The sequence below is a fragment of the Amphiura filiformis genome, chromosome 18 (genome assembly GCF_039555335.1).
Source record: "Amphiura filiformis chromosome 18, Afil_fr2py, whole genome shotgun sequence".
NCBI classification, from domain to species: Eukaryota; Metazoa; Echinodermata; class Ophiuroidea; order Amphilepidida; family Amphiuridae; genus Amphiura; species Amphiura filiformis.
Genome location: NC_092645.1, coordinates 30094448 through 30113437, shown reverse-complemented (window position 1 = coordinate 30113437; position 18990 = coordinate 30094448). Strand labels below are relative to the sequence as shown.

The following is an 18990-nucleotide window of genomic DNA, read 5'->3' as shown; positions in this document are numbered from 1 at the left end:
TTCCACAAAATAGTTTTCAATGACGATCAGTACATAGATCAGTAGAGTGCGTGGGAAGTGTTTGATGTGATTATAAAATTATATAGTTTGAACTAAGCGACATTTCTTCCCCATTTCACACTATACTTTACACAAAAAGTATCATTACACTTTAAATAACAAATATAGACATAAGATTAAGTATAGGAATATTTTTTTCGCAAAATTCCAAGACTCGTCTGGAAGCGGTCTGTATAAACCGCACGGGATAAGTGTTAATTGGGGGTGTATCGGGAGATGGAGTAAAATAATTGTTTGACAGAAAGTATGCTTTCCGTAACTTTACATTATGGTGCTCAGTGACGTTATGAATTAGCGTAAAATGACGCATTTTACTCTAGAACTACGAAGGGGTGTGTACCAATCCAACTAAGATATTTTATCCGGCATAAAAAATACGTGCGTGTTTACGCCCAAACGACCTAAGCTAATCGTAGATCCATCCTTTGCGCTTACTTTTTTTGCGCTCAATTTTTTACCTCAGCACCTTAAGCAACTTAAATTTCAAAAACATTTGACCCAATTCTTAGGCAAAGTTTAAATTCTGTCTCGACCATATGAGTCATATTTATCATAAGTTTGTTTGAAATAATCGGAATACATTTTGCATGCAACGTGGTCACGAAAATGTTAAAGAAAACAAATACTTGTAGACATGTTGACTGTACTGAAGTGAGATTGTACGATACCGAAGGTGGCATTTGGGATTCCTATTGATTTGAAGTATTCCTTCAGCATATTTAGAATTGATCCACTGTGACTCTTATGAATCGAACATTTTTGTTATCGGCACTCTCTTTGGCTCTCTTGAGGAACATGAGTCTCATGTGTGCATAATATGTTGAATCCATAATGTACGATCGGATCTTTTTAAATGAATTTGGTTTGTTTTCTTGACATTTTGTGGTATATTTGTAATGTTTTCACATGCGCAACTTGTACTTTTATTTGCATCTACCCAATTGTTTGTAGGACAAATTGCAGAGTAGATAAGTTTTGAATTCATTTCGTATACGACATTGAACACCCCTCCCTATTATAACTCCACAGATATTAAGTGTTTTTTGTTTATTCTTCCTTAGTATTCGACTTAAAATGGACATAGATCCTTCCTGACAGTTATTACTAACTGGCCTCAAAAACTTATAATTTTTTCACAAGGTCATATCTTAAAATCCTCTCCATAAAATGAACAAAAATTGCACACAGGATTACTTCAATACTCCACTTTAAACACATGTCAGTAACCAAGCAGTTGTCCAACTGACACAACAGCAAAATGCACTGACATGGAACACCTTTCTGGACCAAAATTCACAGCCCAACAGATTTCTTTTGTAGGGTTCCAATTATTTGCCTGTGAATGTGGTCCCGGAAGCTGTTCCGTGTCAGCGTATTTTACTGTAGTGTCAGTTGGACAACTGCTTGGTTACTGACATGTGTTTAGAGTAGAGTATTGAAGTAATCCTGTGTGCAATGTTTGTTCATTTTTATGGAGAGGATTTTAAGATATGACCTTGTGAAAAATTCTATGTTTCTTTTTTAGGCCAGTTTATATTAAATCATAATTCTTGACAAAATAGCACACGTAAAAAGAATATTATCATATTTGAAATCTTTATCTTGAGCGGGAAAAAACCTCATTATATAATTATAAACAAAGGTAACATACAAATCCACATACCGTACATAACAGGTGGGCTCCAGTCTGTTACATCTTCAATTTTTGTCATTTTTTATTGAATGTCAATGATCAGTGCCTGCAAGGACGAAATAACAAACAGTTATTTACTTTGTTCATTTTGATCAGTTTTTTGCGTGTCACAGATGACAAAATCGTTTTACTGTGAATTGTATGCAACTGCGTCATATGTGTTGCATAAGAGGTTTTACATTTAACCTCTTTCCCGCCATTTTTCCCGCCAAGCGACAGCTATTATTATCAAATCAGACTATTCTGCTTATGTAACACGACAATATTATTAAAGCGATTTACAACATCTGAGGTTATTGCAAAGAAATTCGTACCGCTCCATTAAAAATATATATTTGAACAAATTAAACTTAACAATTGGAGTATGTGTTAAATAGTATGAAGTAAAAAGAAAACATAAACATACTTATCCCTTTAATGAAACATATATTAGCTGTACAAGCCACAGTGGTATATGTAATAATTGTTAGGAGAGAAAATAACACATACAAAAATGGACATAAAAGGTTCACAACCTCGCAACCAAGTATTCAAGAGACCTAGGGATTCAACGTCAGTTGGAACATTAGTTTAATGGAAGTAACCCAATTTTCAAAATTTCAGACATTAGCCTGAGTGGATCATATCGGGTGACAATAATTATTAAAAAAAAAAATTTTTGTGAAAAGGGCGGGGAGAAATTGAGATGCCAGTCAATTCAAAGACATCATTATGATATTCAACATTTTTGTGTCGGTGTTAGATATTTAAAATTTGATAAAGAATTTGCTTCTTTATTTAAACGCCACAGGCGTTTTTCGAGTTTCAATATTACTCGGTTATTGAAAATCTATAAGAGTTAATTCATAATAGTCAGATGTTGGATTATATGAGCGGAAATTCAAAGGAGCAATAAAGAAAATTATTGATATTTTTGACTTTCAATTTAGCTGAAGTTGCACTCGATCGCTGAGCGATTGCGATAATTATCGCTTTTGAAAACTATGGACTAACTTACCTTTTTAGCTATGCATTGGGCTTTTTGCCTTTATATAAATTACGGCGATCGCGATTGTAGACGAAAAATTGAAATATTCAACATAATACAAAATGCATTTTAAGAGGTTGACGATTTATAGGTTTTAAATAATTTCATTGTTTGATTAACGTTGTTCAGGTGACAAGCGACATTGCTCGGAACTCGTAAAAACGGAAGTAAGCACAGAGCATGCGTTCGATTTGGTTGTCTGTAACGGCGATCGAGTATAAAGTTAGCTTTAGACACATTATTGAATTTTGTAAAATTCATTTGATAAAATATAGCGGCATGCATCAACCAGAACATTGTTCTATAATATTGAGGTCTTACGACTTAATTTTCTTCTTTACAAGATGCAAATGGACAGAAGTATTATATATAAAAATGCTTTATTTCATTTCTTACGCCGTTTACCGTTATGATTATTTTGATCATACTGTGTGCATTCGAGAAACGTTTATGTTATTATTTAGGTCAGATTTTATATTTAAAGGAAGCTAGAGGTTTGACAAAATCTGAATTATAAAATCATCATAATTATAAGACCATAGTTTGATCAGCTCGTAATCGACGGGCCTTATAACATCGCGGATAAATATCTATATATGTAATTTTGATAATTGTCTTGTGACATCTCGCCAGAAAAATCATGAGTAACTAACCCTAAAATCTTACAAAATCTTGCCAGGAAAAGCACAAAATCTTATCATGACTCAAGTCATACGCACAGAGTCATTGGCCTGGCCAACGAAACCCCGTGGCTACAGGTCGGTGATCTTGTTCTTGGTACGCGAGGGGTCTAAGGTTCGATTCCCGGTTCATATTCTCTCCTTTCTGTTCCTGAGTTGCCTTTCAATAACACTAAGAATAACAGGGTTACTTGAAGTCCTTTACTTTGTTTTCATGTCACCAGTTCTTTCTTTATATGAAGAGCTCTGTTGCAATAGCCCTTACATGCACTTTTGGCTGAAATTGAGTTATTGACATGACATTATAGTGTGGATCAAAAAACACATTTTGGTGGTTGTTTGACCTTCATACCACATCCCCTTCCGAAGATATCGTATATTTCCTGTTTGGGAAATCTTAGGGAATGTCCGGAAATCTAAACTTAAAATGAACATAAAATTGTAGGAAAATAATTGTTTGATGTATAATAGTAGCCCTGAATGTTCTTTAACTATTAAAACCAAAAGAGACTGTTTTGGGTCACTATGTTTGGAAAAAAAATATTGCAATGAACAAAAGCTAGTTCGGAAATGCTCAAACATTTCTATTTGCTGAATTTAATTAAAAATTCATAATTAAAAAAGAGAATGAGATATTTCAATTTTTCTTTTAGATTTTGAAAGCCTTAGCCAAGTAAAATAAAGTAGTGCAAACAAATGGGCTCAAATTTGATTGCAAAGGTGGTTTCTAGAAAAGGGGTAAATTTATTTTGTCGCAAAGCCCTTACATCCACAAATGGCGTCATATAAAAAGAAATAATAAAATAAATAGGAAAGATTCCTATTGATGCAGCACCACAGGTACATTACTGCCCAGATACTTATTTGGTACACTAGAGTACATCCGATGAATCACGCGTACAGTACACATTCTGGTGCTGGATAGGTACTGCATTAGTACTCTAGAGTAGCCACAAAGTAGCTGTGCAGCAGTGTAGTGTACTACTAAATGCACAAATTAAAAACATGCTCTTCCGTTACCAGGTACGCCCTAACCCACAACTGATGTTATTTGCTATAGATATTAGAAGGACATGGAATAATTGTGAATATTTCCGCGTTGATTGAAAAGTATAAGGAGATCGCGTATTACGTATCAAAGATAATAATCTATGGCAAAATATGAACTTGAATATGAAGCGCTTTTAAAGTGATATTGAACTCTCTCCACGCGGGTGTCGAGACGACAATTTTCAGAATTGTAAATTGTCATGACCATATCTGGAATCAGCATAAAAAATGCATTATAATGAGTACAAACAAGCCTGGTAGTGCTGTAGTGGTTCTTAAGATAGCTCTTGATATTTTGAGAAAGTATCTCAAAAGTTGTGACTTATATGTTGAAGCCTATGGCTAGCACGCAGTGAATTAAAAACATCATTGTAAGGGGGCAAAGATGCCTTGTAGATAGTTTAATGGAAAACGGGTGTGTCTCACTGCTTTTAACTCTACCGACCTCTGTTTATCACGCTGGTCTAAAATTACATTAATGACCCATTAGTATATAATATATACGTCTAATCATTAGTTACGAATAAGTATATGAAAAACACGAGTCTGCTTTGTACAATTTCAAAAGTGACATTTTCCTTTCACCTTGACTACCAGTTAGTCGAAGGATCAAACATGTGGCGTTATCACCATATTTGACATTCAGCAAAGCCATTCAACATCGTATTGACAAGTTCCGCGATCTGGAACAGCAGACAAAATTAGGAAAAAAAGCTCTGAAGATTTGCTCTATATCTATGACAACCACACCTGTCTTTAATACACGGATTCATTATTTAGTCTGTGACTTCGGGCGTTTATGCCTTACATAACGTAGAGTTGTGCCACTTACTCGAATAAAATTTGGTGTAATTAAATGTACTTTTCCTCCAAGGACGGACCATTATTCAATTAGAATTTTTAGTTACCAAGGATAGTATTGCGTTGATAATACAGGAAGCACTTTGACTGACATCTCATTTTAAACATTATTCTCGTGCCGCATTCAACATTGGATATCACGTCGGCAGTAACTTTATAAATGGAAAAAAACATATACAAAGTAAGATCTTGTACGATCTGAAAATTCCAGTGTGGAATAACCAAGATGACGAGATACATTGCATGAGCTATACAAAAATGGTTCTCCGGAGATGAGGCTGCATGGAGTGCGCAGCCATGGCAACAACACCCTCACATTTTCCTCCAATGTTTACAGGAAAGCCGCGAGGATAATTAAATCTTTTAACTTCGGAAGTGCCAAGGACAGTGATATTGTTATTGATTTCTTCCTCATGAAATCTGATGATAGTTTAAGATTCCATGATTTGCGCTCACGATTGGAACCATGATAGTGCACAGTGTTTGTGCTAGGGTACTTTTACAAATGATAAATGACCCAATTGATATCTACTAGTTAGCCGATTTCCATACTTAGTGGTGTGTAAACGTGGATTTGGTTTCACCCGCCATAACACTTGAACTTTACTCAATAAATTACACATCAGCGAGCCGACCCCATATAAGACGTTTACTTTGTTCCACCATTTGTGAGGCAAATTAAATCGACAGCTACATTGTTTTTAATTTCAATTTATTTGAGCATATTTAAGATCTACATGACATTTGCTTACAAACGAGTACAATCATGCCTATACTGTCAGTCCAGTATTCTTGACATAGGTATTATGGAGAATAATGTTGCATACTTTGATCTCTAGAGTAAAGGTTATTCAACATAAGATAGCTAATGCTCCAGTCATTGTGAAGCTACATTTTTAACTAGAGATTTCTTTCTGCAGACGTGACTGACGAATGTAAATTTGCTCAAAAGCACCTTATAACATAATTGATATCGCTACGAATGTGTTGTTATTAACAATATTGTGGATCCGTGTGCACAGAGACACATGTAATTAAATCCGTATTTTGACTAGAACGGTAATGCTTTCGCGGAACTGGCAATGTTTGTATCGGGAGATATTATTTTAGTTGCCATAAAACACGCTACAGTGTTCTCGAATATCGACATGTAACCTTCCGCAATAAGTTGAATTGACGGACATCAAACTAATTGGTTTCATCAGTCACCTATTGATGAAGCTTGAATTTGCTCGGAAGACACGTACAAATGTGTTCTAAAAGACATTCTAATACCTAAATACGTGTCGTTAATGTCAATGAATGTTGAATCATGAAAGCTACAAATTACCGAGAATATTGTGACGATGTGTTAGAATTGACAATCTATTTCCCGCGCGAACTTGACCACTGTTGACTTGTACTTGATTGATTTCATCGTGGGGATGGTATATGACGCTGGAGAGCAATATTGAATGTTTAAAATCAGCAGAAACGTCACTTTTGACGTCATATTGCTTCGTTGAATAATTCGATTGAAGATTGATTTAATAGCTAAACGGAATGCTTGAAATTGAAAACGGCATATTGAGACATTTCATTGAGTAAGCGCAATGTAAACTGTGTCGCACCAAATGCTTATTCAAATTTCCAACTTGTCAGCCATAGAGGGAGGACTGCAACGACATATTGATTGAATATAAATTAGTGGTAGGAATAATCTATACAAACGGACCGATCGAAAACAAGATGGCTGGCGTGTTACGCAGACTGTCAGGATCGACGCGTCGTAAAAGTTACAGAAACGTTGAATTAGTAAGGTTGAGATCCATATACAATCGGAATGCAGGTCGGCCTATATTACACGTTCCACACACTATAGAGGAAGCGGCAGAATTATGTGATCGTACATGTCACAGGGTAGGTACATAATATAAACCGTATAATACTTATAGATTCTTTATAGATTTTAAAATTCAATTATATTTAGAGCGCGAAAAGAGAGGATGGTATAGGTGCGCACGCTCAGTGTACACAAACGACGCCATAATTTGAAATAGAGCATGCGTGAGTTTCGCTTCTTGACAAAAGCGATCAAGTATAAAAAACATTCGCCTTAGTTCACATAAGCGCGCTCCAGTCACGCTTTACACAAAGTACACGTATAGGGACTGAGTTCAACAGCGTACATGGCATTCTATATCAATCCACGATGTTATGAATCGTGTGCCACTTTACACGGTCAAACACATATAGATTAAGCTTCAGATTCAATGCTCTAATTACATCTGGACGCTGAAATTACTTGACTTGACGTTATTTTGTCCTGGTGACGGTTACGTAATAGTCACCACTATGTGCTCTTCTACAGTACGAATTTCATTTAAAAGAACACGTACATCATGACGACCGCTCGCGTACAATGCGCGACGCGGAAGTGAGTTCAACTTACTCATGATTGGTTGGTATTTCCAATGTCATTTAATTGATCTGATCAGTATTGTCCACATTTTGTACTTTGAAATGTGATCACGTACTGATCAATTCATAGAATTCTTAACTATAATCAATACTGCTGTTTGTTATTGGTTCTTCATCGGGAAAGGATGGAATTGTGGATGCTTTGCACAATATTCGAGTTCGTGTTTCAGCATACAATTCAATATTTGTATAAGTTCTTTAATATTAGCCACTTCCATTTAGTTGTTGTTGTTTGTTATCTTCATTAATTGTACGGTATATTGCTATTACCTTGGAAGAGGTTTTACTTTGTTAGTTGTTCGTAAATTCATTTCCTCTTTCCGAATACAAACTTTCTAACAAAATTCCCAGCATAACTATTAATACACGAGCTCCATAAGTATGGGTTTTCTTTCGTTACCTTGAAGTATAAATTATTACTTTTCACATACGTTAAAATTATCGTGCTCACAAAATCCTTCCGATTATAGGTAATAGCGTAAAATCTCTTGTGTAATGTTTTTTTTCAAGTGAAACAAAATCAAAATACAACTGCCCTTTAATAAATTTGTGTTTTGCGAGTAACCATGGGAGTAACGACTGCGTACTTTGCGCTACAAAATGTTTTGGAAGAATATATATTAAAGGTCAAGGCTACGTGTATTCTTTCATTTAGTTACGAAACGACATGCTTTAAAGTTTTGTAAACAACACATCGCTAGTGCCATTTGCATTATACCCTTAAATGGCAATTACTGTGTTAAAATTTGCTACGTGGTGCACAATACAAAATAGCTTATTGTGATATCAAACTTAAAGAACCTGAATAATTTCTATCACTTTCAGACAGGAAATAACGAGCAATACCGATTAGAGAAATAGATAACATGTCCACAGTGTCGTCGAATTTTTGGTTATTGTCGATGTTATGAATCATAATTGATGTGTGTTTACTTCTTACACGATTTTCTCCTCAATAGACGAAATGTAGGTCGATAATACCACATTCTTTACCAACAAGTGATTAATATTAGAATCAAGCTGGTTCATTGGTAAAATACTAGTCGCTGATGATTGCTAGTTAAACTAGTATATTATTCCAATACACATAAATATTGAATACAACAAATCATTAGAAATTGGTCATTTTAAACGTCACTTTCCTCGACTTTAATAAGGCCTTCGTTAATAGGACCGTTATGTTCTTCATGTTACTTCATTATGGCATTCCTGAAGCAGTGGTGAACGTCATTCAAGCACTGAACAACATGACCTCAGAAGCGCTTTATATAGATGGGCTTATCTCTGTGTCTTCAGACGTAATTATCCACTGGATATCCTAAAGAGAGGCACTGCTGAGACTGGAATCATGAAAAGGAACTAAAAATGTAATTTAAACAATAATTTAATTTAATGTTCTCTTCAGTAGTTTTAAAGCTTTTTTTTCTTCAGAAAACGTATCAACAGCAGACACAAAATAACCACCAAGATTGCTTTCAAATACACTACGAGGATAAACACATGAAAGTTTATTGATGTATATTAGTTTGATAGCTCTCTTTGGGCATGCATATTAGCTATTCCCGATTTTGCACAAATTGGACCAAAACAGCAGTACCCGTACACCCCCTCCAACTCTCCTTAATGAGTTTCATTGTGTTTTATAAGTATTTTGCAAGCGCTACACAATTGTTTTTGTAGAAAGAGTAAAAAGGAATGTTTCGTATAATTTCCTTTTGTTATGAAACGTATCTTTGGATTTTTAATTGAAAACGACGTGCTTACACATCGCCAAGGCCATCTTGATTGCTTTCTAATGGCAAACATAAGGTTATTTACAATGCATAAGTTTGCTACATGATTATAATAACACTAGGGCGGTTACCGCATCATAAAGTCTGCACAAAAAGTAACTCAGCTGTTATATATACGCCTATAGATTCAGAACTAATAATAGTTTTCACAATATTTTAACATAAAAAGAAGGATGATTTATGTACGCACATTTTGATACCACATTTGTCCAATTTTGTTCAATATTGACAATACAGCAGTGTTTTGAAAGAAAAATACCCCAATTTAAAAGTTGCAGTTATTTGTATTGATTTGAAGTAAGCGCGGAGATAATGGCGGGCTTTGTGCTGGCATTATAACCATTGATCGCTGTAAACTGCAACTTTTAAATTCGGGTATTTTTCTGTACTAACACTACTGTGTTGTTAATATTCAACGACATTTGATGAATGGGGTATCAAAATGCGTGTAAATAAATCATCCTTCTCTCTATGTTTAAATATTGTGAAAACAATTATTAGTTCTGAATCTATAGGCGTATATATAACAGCTGAGTTACTTTTTTTGCAGACTTTAGATGAACCATGGGGCTTCAGCAGCATATTGTGGTATATGTCCCTCCCGGGGGGTTATACCTTATTGGGATATCTAGATATGATAAGGACCAAAAATAGGAATATTGACCCGCGTCTTATACGAAGTGTCACCCCGGTGGGAAAATTATTAAGTTACTATATTTTCTCTTTCATTTGACACTACTCAGGGGGTCATACCTTCTTGGGATTTCAAGATATCAAAAGGACCCCCAATATGAAAATTAACAATAGTTTTTTGAGGAGTGTCAACTACGGTAAGAATTTTTTTTAATCATATTCTTTACTTTGTTTCTCTTTCATTTTACACCACTCGGGGGTCATACCTTCATGAAATTTTGAGATATTAAGGGGTGGGGTATGAACGTTTGGACAGTATTTATTGTGGGACATTAGAGCACATCAGACATATCGAATTGCATTCTGAATACGAAGAATGTCCTTCTGATATCAAATAATTTTCATTTTTGAAATTCGCAATGTAATACACATTTTATGGCAAATCATTAAAATTGATATTTTTGATATTTAACAGTACTTGAAGGAAACTTTATAAATCTGATGATTTATACTTAAAGTGTATGTAGGTGGGATGAAAAGCCGACGATCAATTGAAAATTTTGACCTTTTGTATTGAAGTTATGGATTTTTTCCCAAAACACCAAAAAAAAAATAGATCTTTTGGGAAAAAATCCATATCTTCAATATGAAAGGTCAAAATTTTCAATTGATCGTCGGCTTTTCCTCCCAGCTACATACACTTTAAGAATATATCATTAGATTTATAAAATTTATTTCGAGGACTGTTATATATCAAAAATTTGAAAATATAAAATTTTAATAATTTGTCATAACATTTGTATTATATCGTGAATTTCAAAAATGAAAATTATTTGATATCAGAAAGACATGCTTCGTATTCAGAATGCAATTCGATACGTCTGAGGTGCTCTCATGTCCCACAAAAAATACTGTCGAAACGCCATAAACGCTCATTCTAGATCCCTTAAAGGACCCAAAATAGGAATATTGACCTGGGTCTTATGAGGAGAATCGGTATTGCTTGTAATAAACGCACGGGTGTTTAGTTTTCCAAAAGGGTTGTTTATAAAAGGCATATTTTTTAAAGCTTAGAAATCCGGATGAAAATCGCAAAGTACGAATTCCGTTTTGTTTCCGGACTTAAATACGATATGGAATGCAATGGTTTTTTTTTTTAAATAACATGCTATCTATAAATTCTACGAAATTACATATGTAAGTGTATTTTTATGCAAGAATGTGGCTTACTTCCTTCTTAAAATGAAAGTTGCACTGTAATTTGGAAATGAACTGGATAGCAGTTTAAGCGATTGTGACGACGAAGGGAGTTTATTAGAAGTGGACATCTATCACAAACAATATGGTAATTTTTTGTATGTATAGAGATCAGGCTCCTTAAATATTTACAGTTAAAGCCATAATGTACGATCTTAAAATATGAAATTGGTTAATTTTTCAAACATGATTTTTTGGTGTATTTTCAATGTTTGCACATATCCCAACTTGCACCTTAATCGAATCAGCCAAATTTATTGTGTTTGTTGGTCAACAGAGCAAAGATCGACATAATGTCATAATTCAAGGAGTTATGACATTATGTCCTCCTATAGTACTGCATGTTAAACGGCCAAAATAAGCAGCAGGGTTTTCTTTCACGTTACCTTGTTATTTCAGCTCAAAATGGACAGAAACCCTTGCGATAATTATTACTAGCATTATTTCAGCATTTTGAGTATATAATAATAAATTTAAAATTTGAAGGATATCGTGCATTGAGGCTTTAGGGGAAGATTTGTTCGAGTCACTAATTTATATTAACTGGTTTGTGTTTACATCTTACATTCTTAAACACCTGAGAACGTTCCTGCAATCTTATTGGTTCTTACCCGTGTGATATGACACGATATCACACGGGTCAGCGCCTACACATCAACGCGATACTCGTACTCGCTATTTGAACCAATCGGAGGAGCATAGCAACAACGGGACTGATCGATATTAAGCCCTAGGTAGTTCCTTGTAAAATGTAGGATTTAATTTGATTAAAATTTGTAATACTTATTTTATTTGAATTGAAGTGTTTATGAATGAGAATAAAGGTACTGTTTTTAGCCGCTGTCGTGTATCTATCGTCTCATATAACACGGGATACATCATTATTTTTGGCGTAAAACAGCTCGGCTTCACCTAGACTATGCCATAGTCGATTTTTGATAAATAAAAATGTTATTAATCATGATGAACGCATTCAGTTGAACTCGAAATTATACTGATATTTAGGAGGCCTACATCAAAATACTAGGCCTATATTATCCGAAAAACCGACTATGGACTTTCACTTTTAAGCAGAACTTTACCCCGGGACTCACACACTGTCAATCATACTTGTTTATCAATAAAATCTAACCACAAGACTAAGCATGGTGATACAATACGCGCTAGATGCATACGTTCATCCACCAGCACAAAAGCGCCGCATTCCCTAGATAGTTGTGTACCATGTATAGTTATAATGGTACCAGTACGCGTCGGGAGGATTTAAACAATAACGAGATCTGGGCGACCAATCACAAGCCAGATTCATTTTTAAAGATGCATTACATCATCACCAATTTTAGTTAGGCCAGAAATTGGCCTAACTCTCAAGGCAAAGTCAGTAGTCTACTTGGGAAGCTAACAAACAGAGGGCGTACGGTGACTGAAAAGATCAGTTGTGAAAATCTATCAATTGTGCACTCATTAATTAAATCAGAGTTTTAAGCTTAAATGTAATAGCCAGAGTAGTGCACAATTAGCAAGTGGACTACGGAGAAGTCTAGGCTTCACCTCGTTCTTTTACTTAAAATAATGATGTCGCCCGTGTTATATGAGACGATAGATGCATTCCAGTGGCTAAAACCAATACCTTTATTCTCTAAATCTTACGCGGTGTTCCTTTCAATTGCCGAAATGTCAGTTGATGATACCACGGGTGATATGTGTTTACGACATGTGATATACGAATCAACTGGGTCATTCTTTTCTCAAGAAGAGTCAGGCTATACGTACCTCTAGATTATTTGTCAAATATGTGATGCGATCAAGCAAAATCAGTCGGAACTCGGAAAAATTTAATTTTCAGTTTTTTATAGGATAGAAAAAAGCATTTACAAAGCTGGATTTTGCAGAAAGCCCCATTGAAATTGAACAACCAGTTCCAAGGATATGAGCAATTAAAGAGTTTCCAAAACAAGAGGAAACAAAAGGAAATATTTCCTTTGGTTGGCTATATCTCAAAATCAATATTTGCGAGTTCCGACTGATTTTGCTTGATCGCATCACATATTAGTCGATGATCGCTAGTTCAACCAGTATGTCATTGCAACACGAAGTAATATTTTATAAAACTAAGTATTAGATATCAGCAACGTTTGACAAAATTTCAATATGATGCTCTAAATATAATAATTCATAATATTTATTAAAAATGCTACGTGGATTTTAGTAGTTACTAATGTATAACTCCTCTAAAATTATATCTTTTGGGAAGTTGAACAGGATAAGTTGTTTTGAAAGCTCCCCCACAAGAAACTATAATAATACCGTTGCGTTGCTGACGTAGGCCCACCATTTTACATTGCTTAGGTAATATCAGGAAAAAGTAATTTATGAGTTAATTTTACCTCATCATTATTCTGATAATATGGCGCCATGTATAAAATTACCGTTGTCTTGTCATTTATGTTAGTGGGAAAATGATCACTATACAATTATGACGTACCTTGGTACGAGGCAAAACCACTTTGATTAATGTGTGTGAATACATCACGCGCTTTTCATTTTCATCACCAATAAGCACGATCCATTTTTGAACTATTCTCCTCTTGTCTAATGTCGGCACTATTAGTCAAAAGTATCTCACCTCAAATGGCACAGTTCAGTACTATATTCAATAATGATAGATCAAAAATTGACCTCATGTCATTCTATAAATGTACAGCCATAATGGGGGTTAACGAACTTTGTCCATGTAGATGACCATGTTTGAGATACTTCTGCTGAATTTATACTATACATCGCTGAGCGATAACGATTAGTTTCTAACAAATGAGGAAGATTGCTTTTTGTTTGAAAAAGCACGCCACATCATTGGTCAGATATCAATCGCTCTTCGTTCAGCGATGGAATATAAATTCAACTTAAGTGTGATAATCAAATCACGCTTTACCGCAAATATTGGCAAAATCGGTAATGGTTACAGCACGTTCTGTTCTGACAATAATTTGCACGATGATTTATAATGTATGGTGCACCTGGCTGTGGAAAGGGTATCTTGTATCTTGACTTATGAGACATGTTTCTTTCTTATTTTAAGGCTGCTTATTATAGATCCGTGATATTGTTTCTCTTTATACTTAAACAAAGTGTGCGACGTATTGTTATTAGTTGTTGACACCACATCCTTTCTTAATCAATGTTTTTTCTTCTCTGTGCTTTACATTCTGTCCTGATTTTAGAATGTCGGCGTTTGTATTTTGATTGTATAATTAGTCTACAAAGTTGATTTATACTGATCCCATTTTCAACACCTAGTCTACAATATTCTGTAATCATAGTTTGTATATACATAGACCAAATGTTTAAAGTAAAGTGTGCTGAGATTTACGAGTTTATGCTTGAGCATTGCGCACTATTATATCTCCTCGCTTTACATACTTCTACCAAAATAAATGTTTTCGATATATCTCTGGACTTGGAAGCCAGGTTCTAGGCAAACTTATTGTAAACTAATGTCAGTGGTCATTCTAATACACCACCCGTGATATAAAAAGTGTTGGTAATGATTTAGCGGTCAGTTCTAATAATAAAAGGTAACCGCAGCCATTTTACCGCAGCCATTTTACATACATTTTTTGTAATGATACTTTACTCGGGATAATGTTGAGCTTTCAAGTTGTCTGAAATAAATCCGCTATGTCATGATTTCATCAACATTATTTTTTACCAATGCATGACTCCTCTAAAGGTATATCATTTGGGACGTTGAAAAGGGTAAGTTGTTTAAAAGCTCCCACTTAAAAGCTATGATAATACCGCTGTATTGCTGACACAGACCCGTCATTTTTACATTGCTTAGGTAATATCAGGAACAAAAAACCGTATGTGTTAATTTTACTTCATCGTTAGTTTGATATTATGGCGCCATGCAAATTTCTGTTGTCTTGTCATTTATGTTAATGGGAAAATGATCACTATACAATTATGACGTAGAATGGTACGAGGCAAAACCATTTTGGTTGATTTGTGTGTATACATCACGCGCTTTTCATTATCATTGAAGCACGATCCATTTTTGAACTATCTTGTCTAATGTCGGCACTATTATTTAAAAGTATCTCACCTCAAATGGCACAGTTCAATACCTATATTCAATAATGATAGATCAAAATTTAACCTCAAGTTCATTCTATGAATGTACCGCCATATTGGGATTAACGAACCGTGTCCATGTAGAGGAGCATGTGTGAGATACTAAAGCTGAATTTATACTATACATCGCTGAGCGATAGCGATTAGCTTTTAGCAAATGAGCTAGAGCGGTGTTTTTTTGCGTTGGGAAAAGCGCCTCATTGGTCAAATTCCAATCGCTCTTCGTTCAGCGATGGAGTATAAATTCAACTAAAGTGTGATAATCAAATCACGCTTTACTGCAAATATTGGCAAAAACGGTAATGGTTACAGCACGTTCTGTTCTGACAATAATGTGCAGGATGATTTATAATGCATGGTGCACCTGGCTGTGGAAAGGGTATCTTGTATTTTGACTTATGAGACATGTTTCTCTCTTATTTTAGGCTGCTTATTATAGATCCGTGATATTTTATATCTTTATACTTGAGCAAAGTGTGCGACGTATCCTTATTAGTTGTTAACACCACAACCTGTCTTCATCAATGCTTCTTTCTTCTCTGTGCTTTATATTCTGTCTTGATTTTTCAATTCTTTTACAATTCAGAATTCCGGCGTTTGTATGTTATTTTTGATCGTATCATATATGATTTATCAGTCTAAAAAGTTGATTTATAATAATCCCATTTTCATCACCTATTCTACATTACAATTATAAATATAGTTTGTACATAGATCAAAAGTTTAAAGTAAAGTGTGCTGAGATATGTGAGTTTATGTTTGTGCATAGCGCACTATATAATTATATCCTCGTTTTTTTAAAACTTTAAATAATTCTACCATAATAAGAATTTTCGATATATTTCTGGATATGGGAGCCAGCTTTCAGGCAAACTTAATGTAAACTAATGTCAATGGTCATTCTAAAACATCAACCGTGATATAGAAATTGTTGGTAATAATTTAGCGTTTTAAGTTTTGTCCGGTAAATTAAATCCGCAAGGTGATGATAAGCAATGTACTTAAATGAAACTGCTGACTACAGTGGTGGATTAATTTGTGTGTCTTTCCAGTTTTAACTTTGTTTATATAACAACCGAATCCATGCACTTAGCAACCATTAGAAGATATTGCAATTAGTCAGTCAAAAGCAAATACTTGGGCGTCAACGTGCAGCTACTTACGTGAATCAATTACATTGTCATGGATTGTGTAAAATAATCGGAGAGAAAATAATTAAGAAAACGTTTCTTGCATTTTCAATAACTGGACAGGACAATATTTTGATACAACGAGTGGCTGAATTTATATCAGCCGTTTGGGGCAAAACACCATAAGAGAGGGTGCGATTTCAATTTCATCATAAACATGATCTTCTTCTTCTTCTTTCGTATGCTGCTAACGAGGGAGATTCAGATCTCAAGTTTGCTGTTGAGCAGCCAGTCTCTTGTGGAAACATCAACTTCAGAGAGTCCCTTGGCTCCATTCGATGAAGGTGACAAGCTTTGATGATGTGGTCTGCTCTTCCTTTCCGCACTCACAAAGTGGGCTTTGGGTGAGGCCCCATCTATATGCTATTGCATACTGGCCCTGAAGCGACCTACTCCTGTTCGCAGGCGGTTGAGTTTCACCCATGCATGATAAACACTTCGCACCCAGGTCCCATATTTATCTGGTTCTATGTACATCACTATTACTTGATGAAACAGCGTCGAGGTCTCGGTCCCAGTTTATCTTCCCGCAGGACCAAAATAAAATCTTATCTGCTCTCCCCGTGGCTCCCATCTGATATAGGCGGTGTAGATGACCATGATAAAAGATCTCGTTACAGTCGGATCCGAATAAGCATTATTGTTGGTTACCTGTCCTATAAAAATGCCCTGACCAGCTATCTACGACGACCCCACCAGGTCACTTGTCAGCCTTACCTCCTAGATTCTAGTTGTTAAAACCTAGATATACTTGGCATAAAATCAAATAAACACTGAAAACTATTAATAAACTATGGTTAAATTAAGAGATGAAATTCTATTACTAAATAAGAGGAGGAAAATAAGACACAAATTTAGCAATTAATAATTTCTCACACCAAGAAACGGTCATTTTGTCGATATAAAACTGACAAAGAAAGATGTATTGGTATTGGGTTATAATTATGTTATAACAAAATAATGTTATTCAGAGTCTATTCTCGTCGATTGTTTTATTGTATAAAGGTGTGCCATATTGCTAGCAATTGTATAATTCAACTAACACCATTTCAGTCTTCAGAACGCAGCAGTTTTATGCACCATGATAAATAAAGCGCGCCAATCTAATAAGTACATAATAATCAGTTTAGCCCCAGACTGTTTTGAAATAATTTTATTATTAATATTCAATCATCTGTTTTGTGCTAATATATAGGTTAATTACATGTATGTTATATTACGTGCGCCTTCATTTTGAGCCACGGAGAATATGTATTTCATTAATCCAAAATGTGGAGTTTATTTCACTTTAATATCAAAGTTGAGTAAATTCAAAGTAACAATTTTCTGTAAATAATATATTTTCAGCGACCCCTATCATACACTTTTTAATATCCTGGATCCGTCTCTGTCTCATTGGGTCAAAGGAAAAGGATTCTAAGAATACGTTAATATCATCAATGTCAACCTTTGCAGACATTATCCATTAATAACTCGAAAACGTTATAATTGCGCCTCTGTTCTTAAGTGGACGTCAAGGGAGACATACACGATTAAAGATTTAATTAAGGTTGGTCTGAACCCTGGAATTATGGAAACTTTCGGGCCTCATAACTGCTAAATTGTTGTCTAAAGTATATAAAAGTATACATATTTAGAATGGCAAAGACTTGATAAGTTCATCTGTGAGGTCAAATTTGGACCAAAATGCCATTTTTGGCCCAAAATCCCAAAAATAACGTTTCTTTGATTTTGGGCCAAATTTGATCTCACAGATGAACTTATCAAGTCTTTGCCATTCTAAATATGTATACTTTTATATACTTTACACCAACAATTTAGCAGTTATGAGGCCCGAAAGATTCCATAATTCCCGGGTTCAGACCAACCTTAAGAAGGCAAAAAAGGAAGAATCATGCCATATCATTGGTCAAATATTAATCACCGATCGCCAAAAGAATTATATAATATTGGATGGCATTGAGGGTTGTATGAGAATATACTGCACGCGCCATTAATGATATTCAACGAGCCGGTACGGCGAGTTGAATATCATTCATGGCAAGTGCAGTATATTCTCATACAACCCGAAATAAAGCCATCCAATATTATTATTGTTAGTTGTGATTTCTTACGACTAGTCCAATAAAATATCCACTTACTTGCAGACGTT

General features: G+C 34.9%; 1 protein-coding gene across 1 annotated transcript in view; it reads left to right on the top strand.

Moving 5' to 3' along the window:
• The first annotated feature begins 7032 nt into the window (after nt 1-7032).
• The window catches only part of LOC140140113 (transient receptor potential cation channel subfamily A member 1-like), a 61183-nt gene continuing 49225 nt past the window's right edge, over nt 7033-18990 (top strand). The window contains exon 1 of the mRNA XM_072161942.1: nt 7033-7270. Within this exon, the coding sequence (XP_072018043.1) occupies nt 7100-7270 (171 nt within the window). The 5' untranslated portion in view covers nt 7033-7099. The remainder of the gene's footprint in view (nt 7271-18990) is intronic.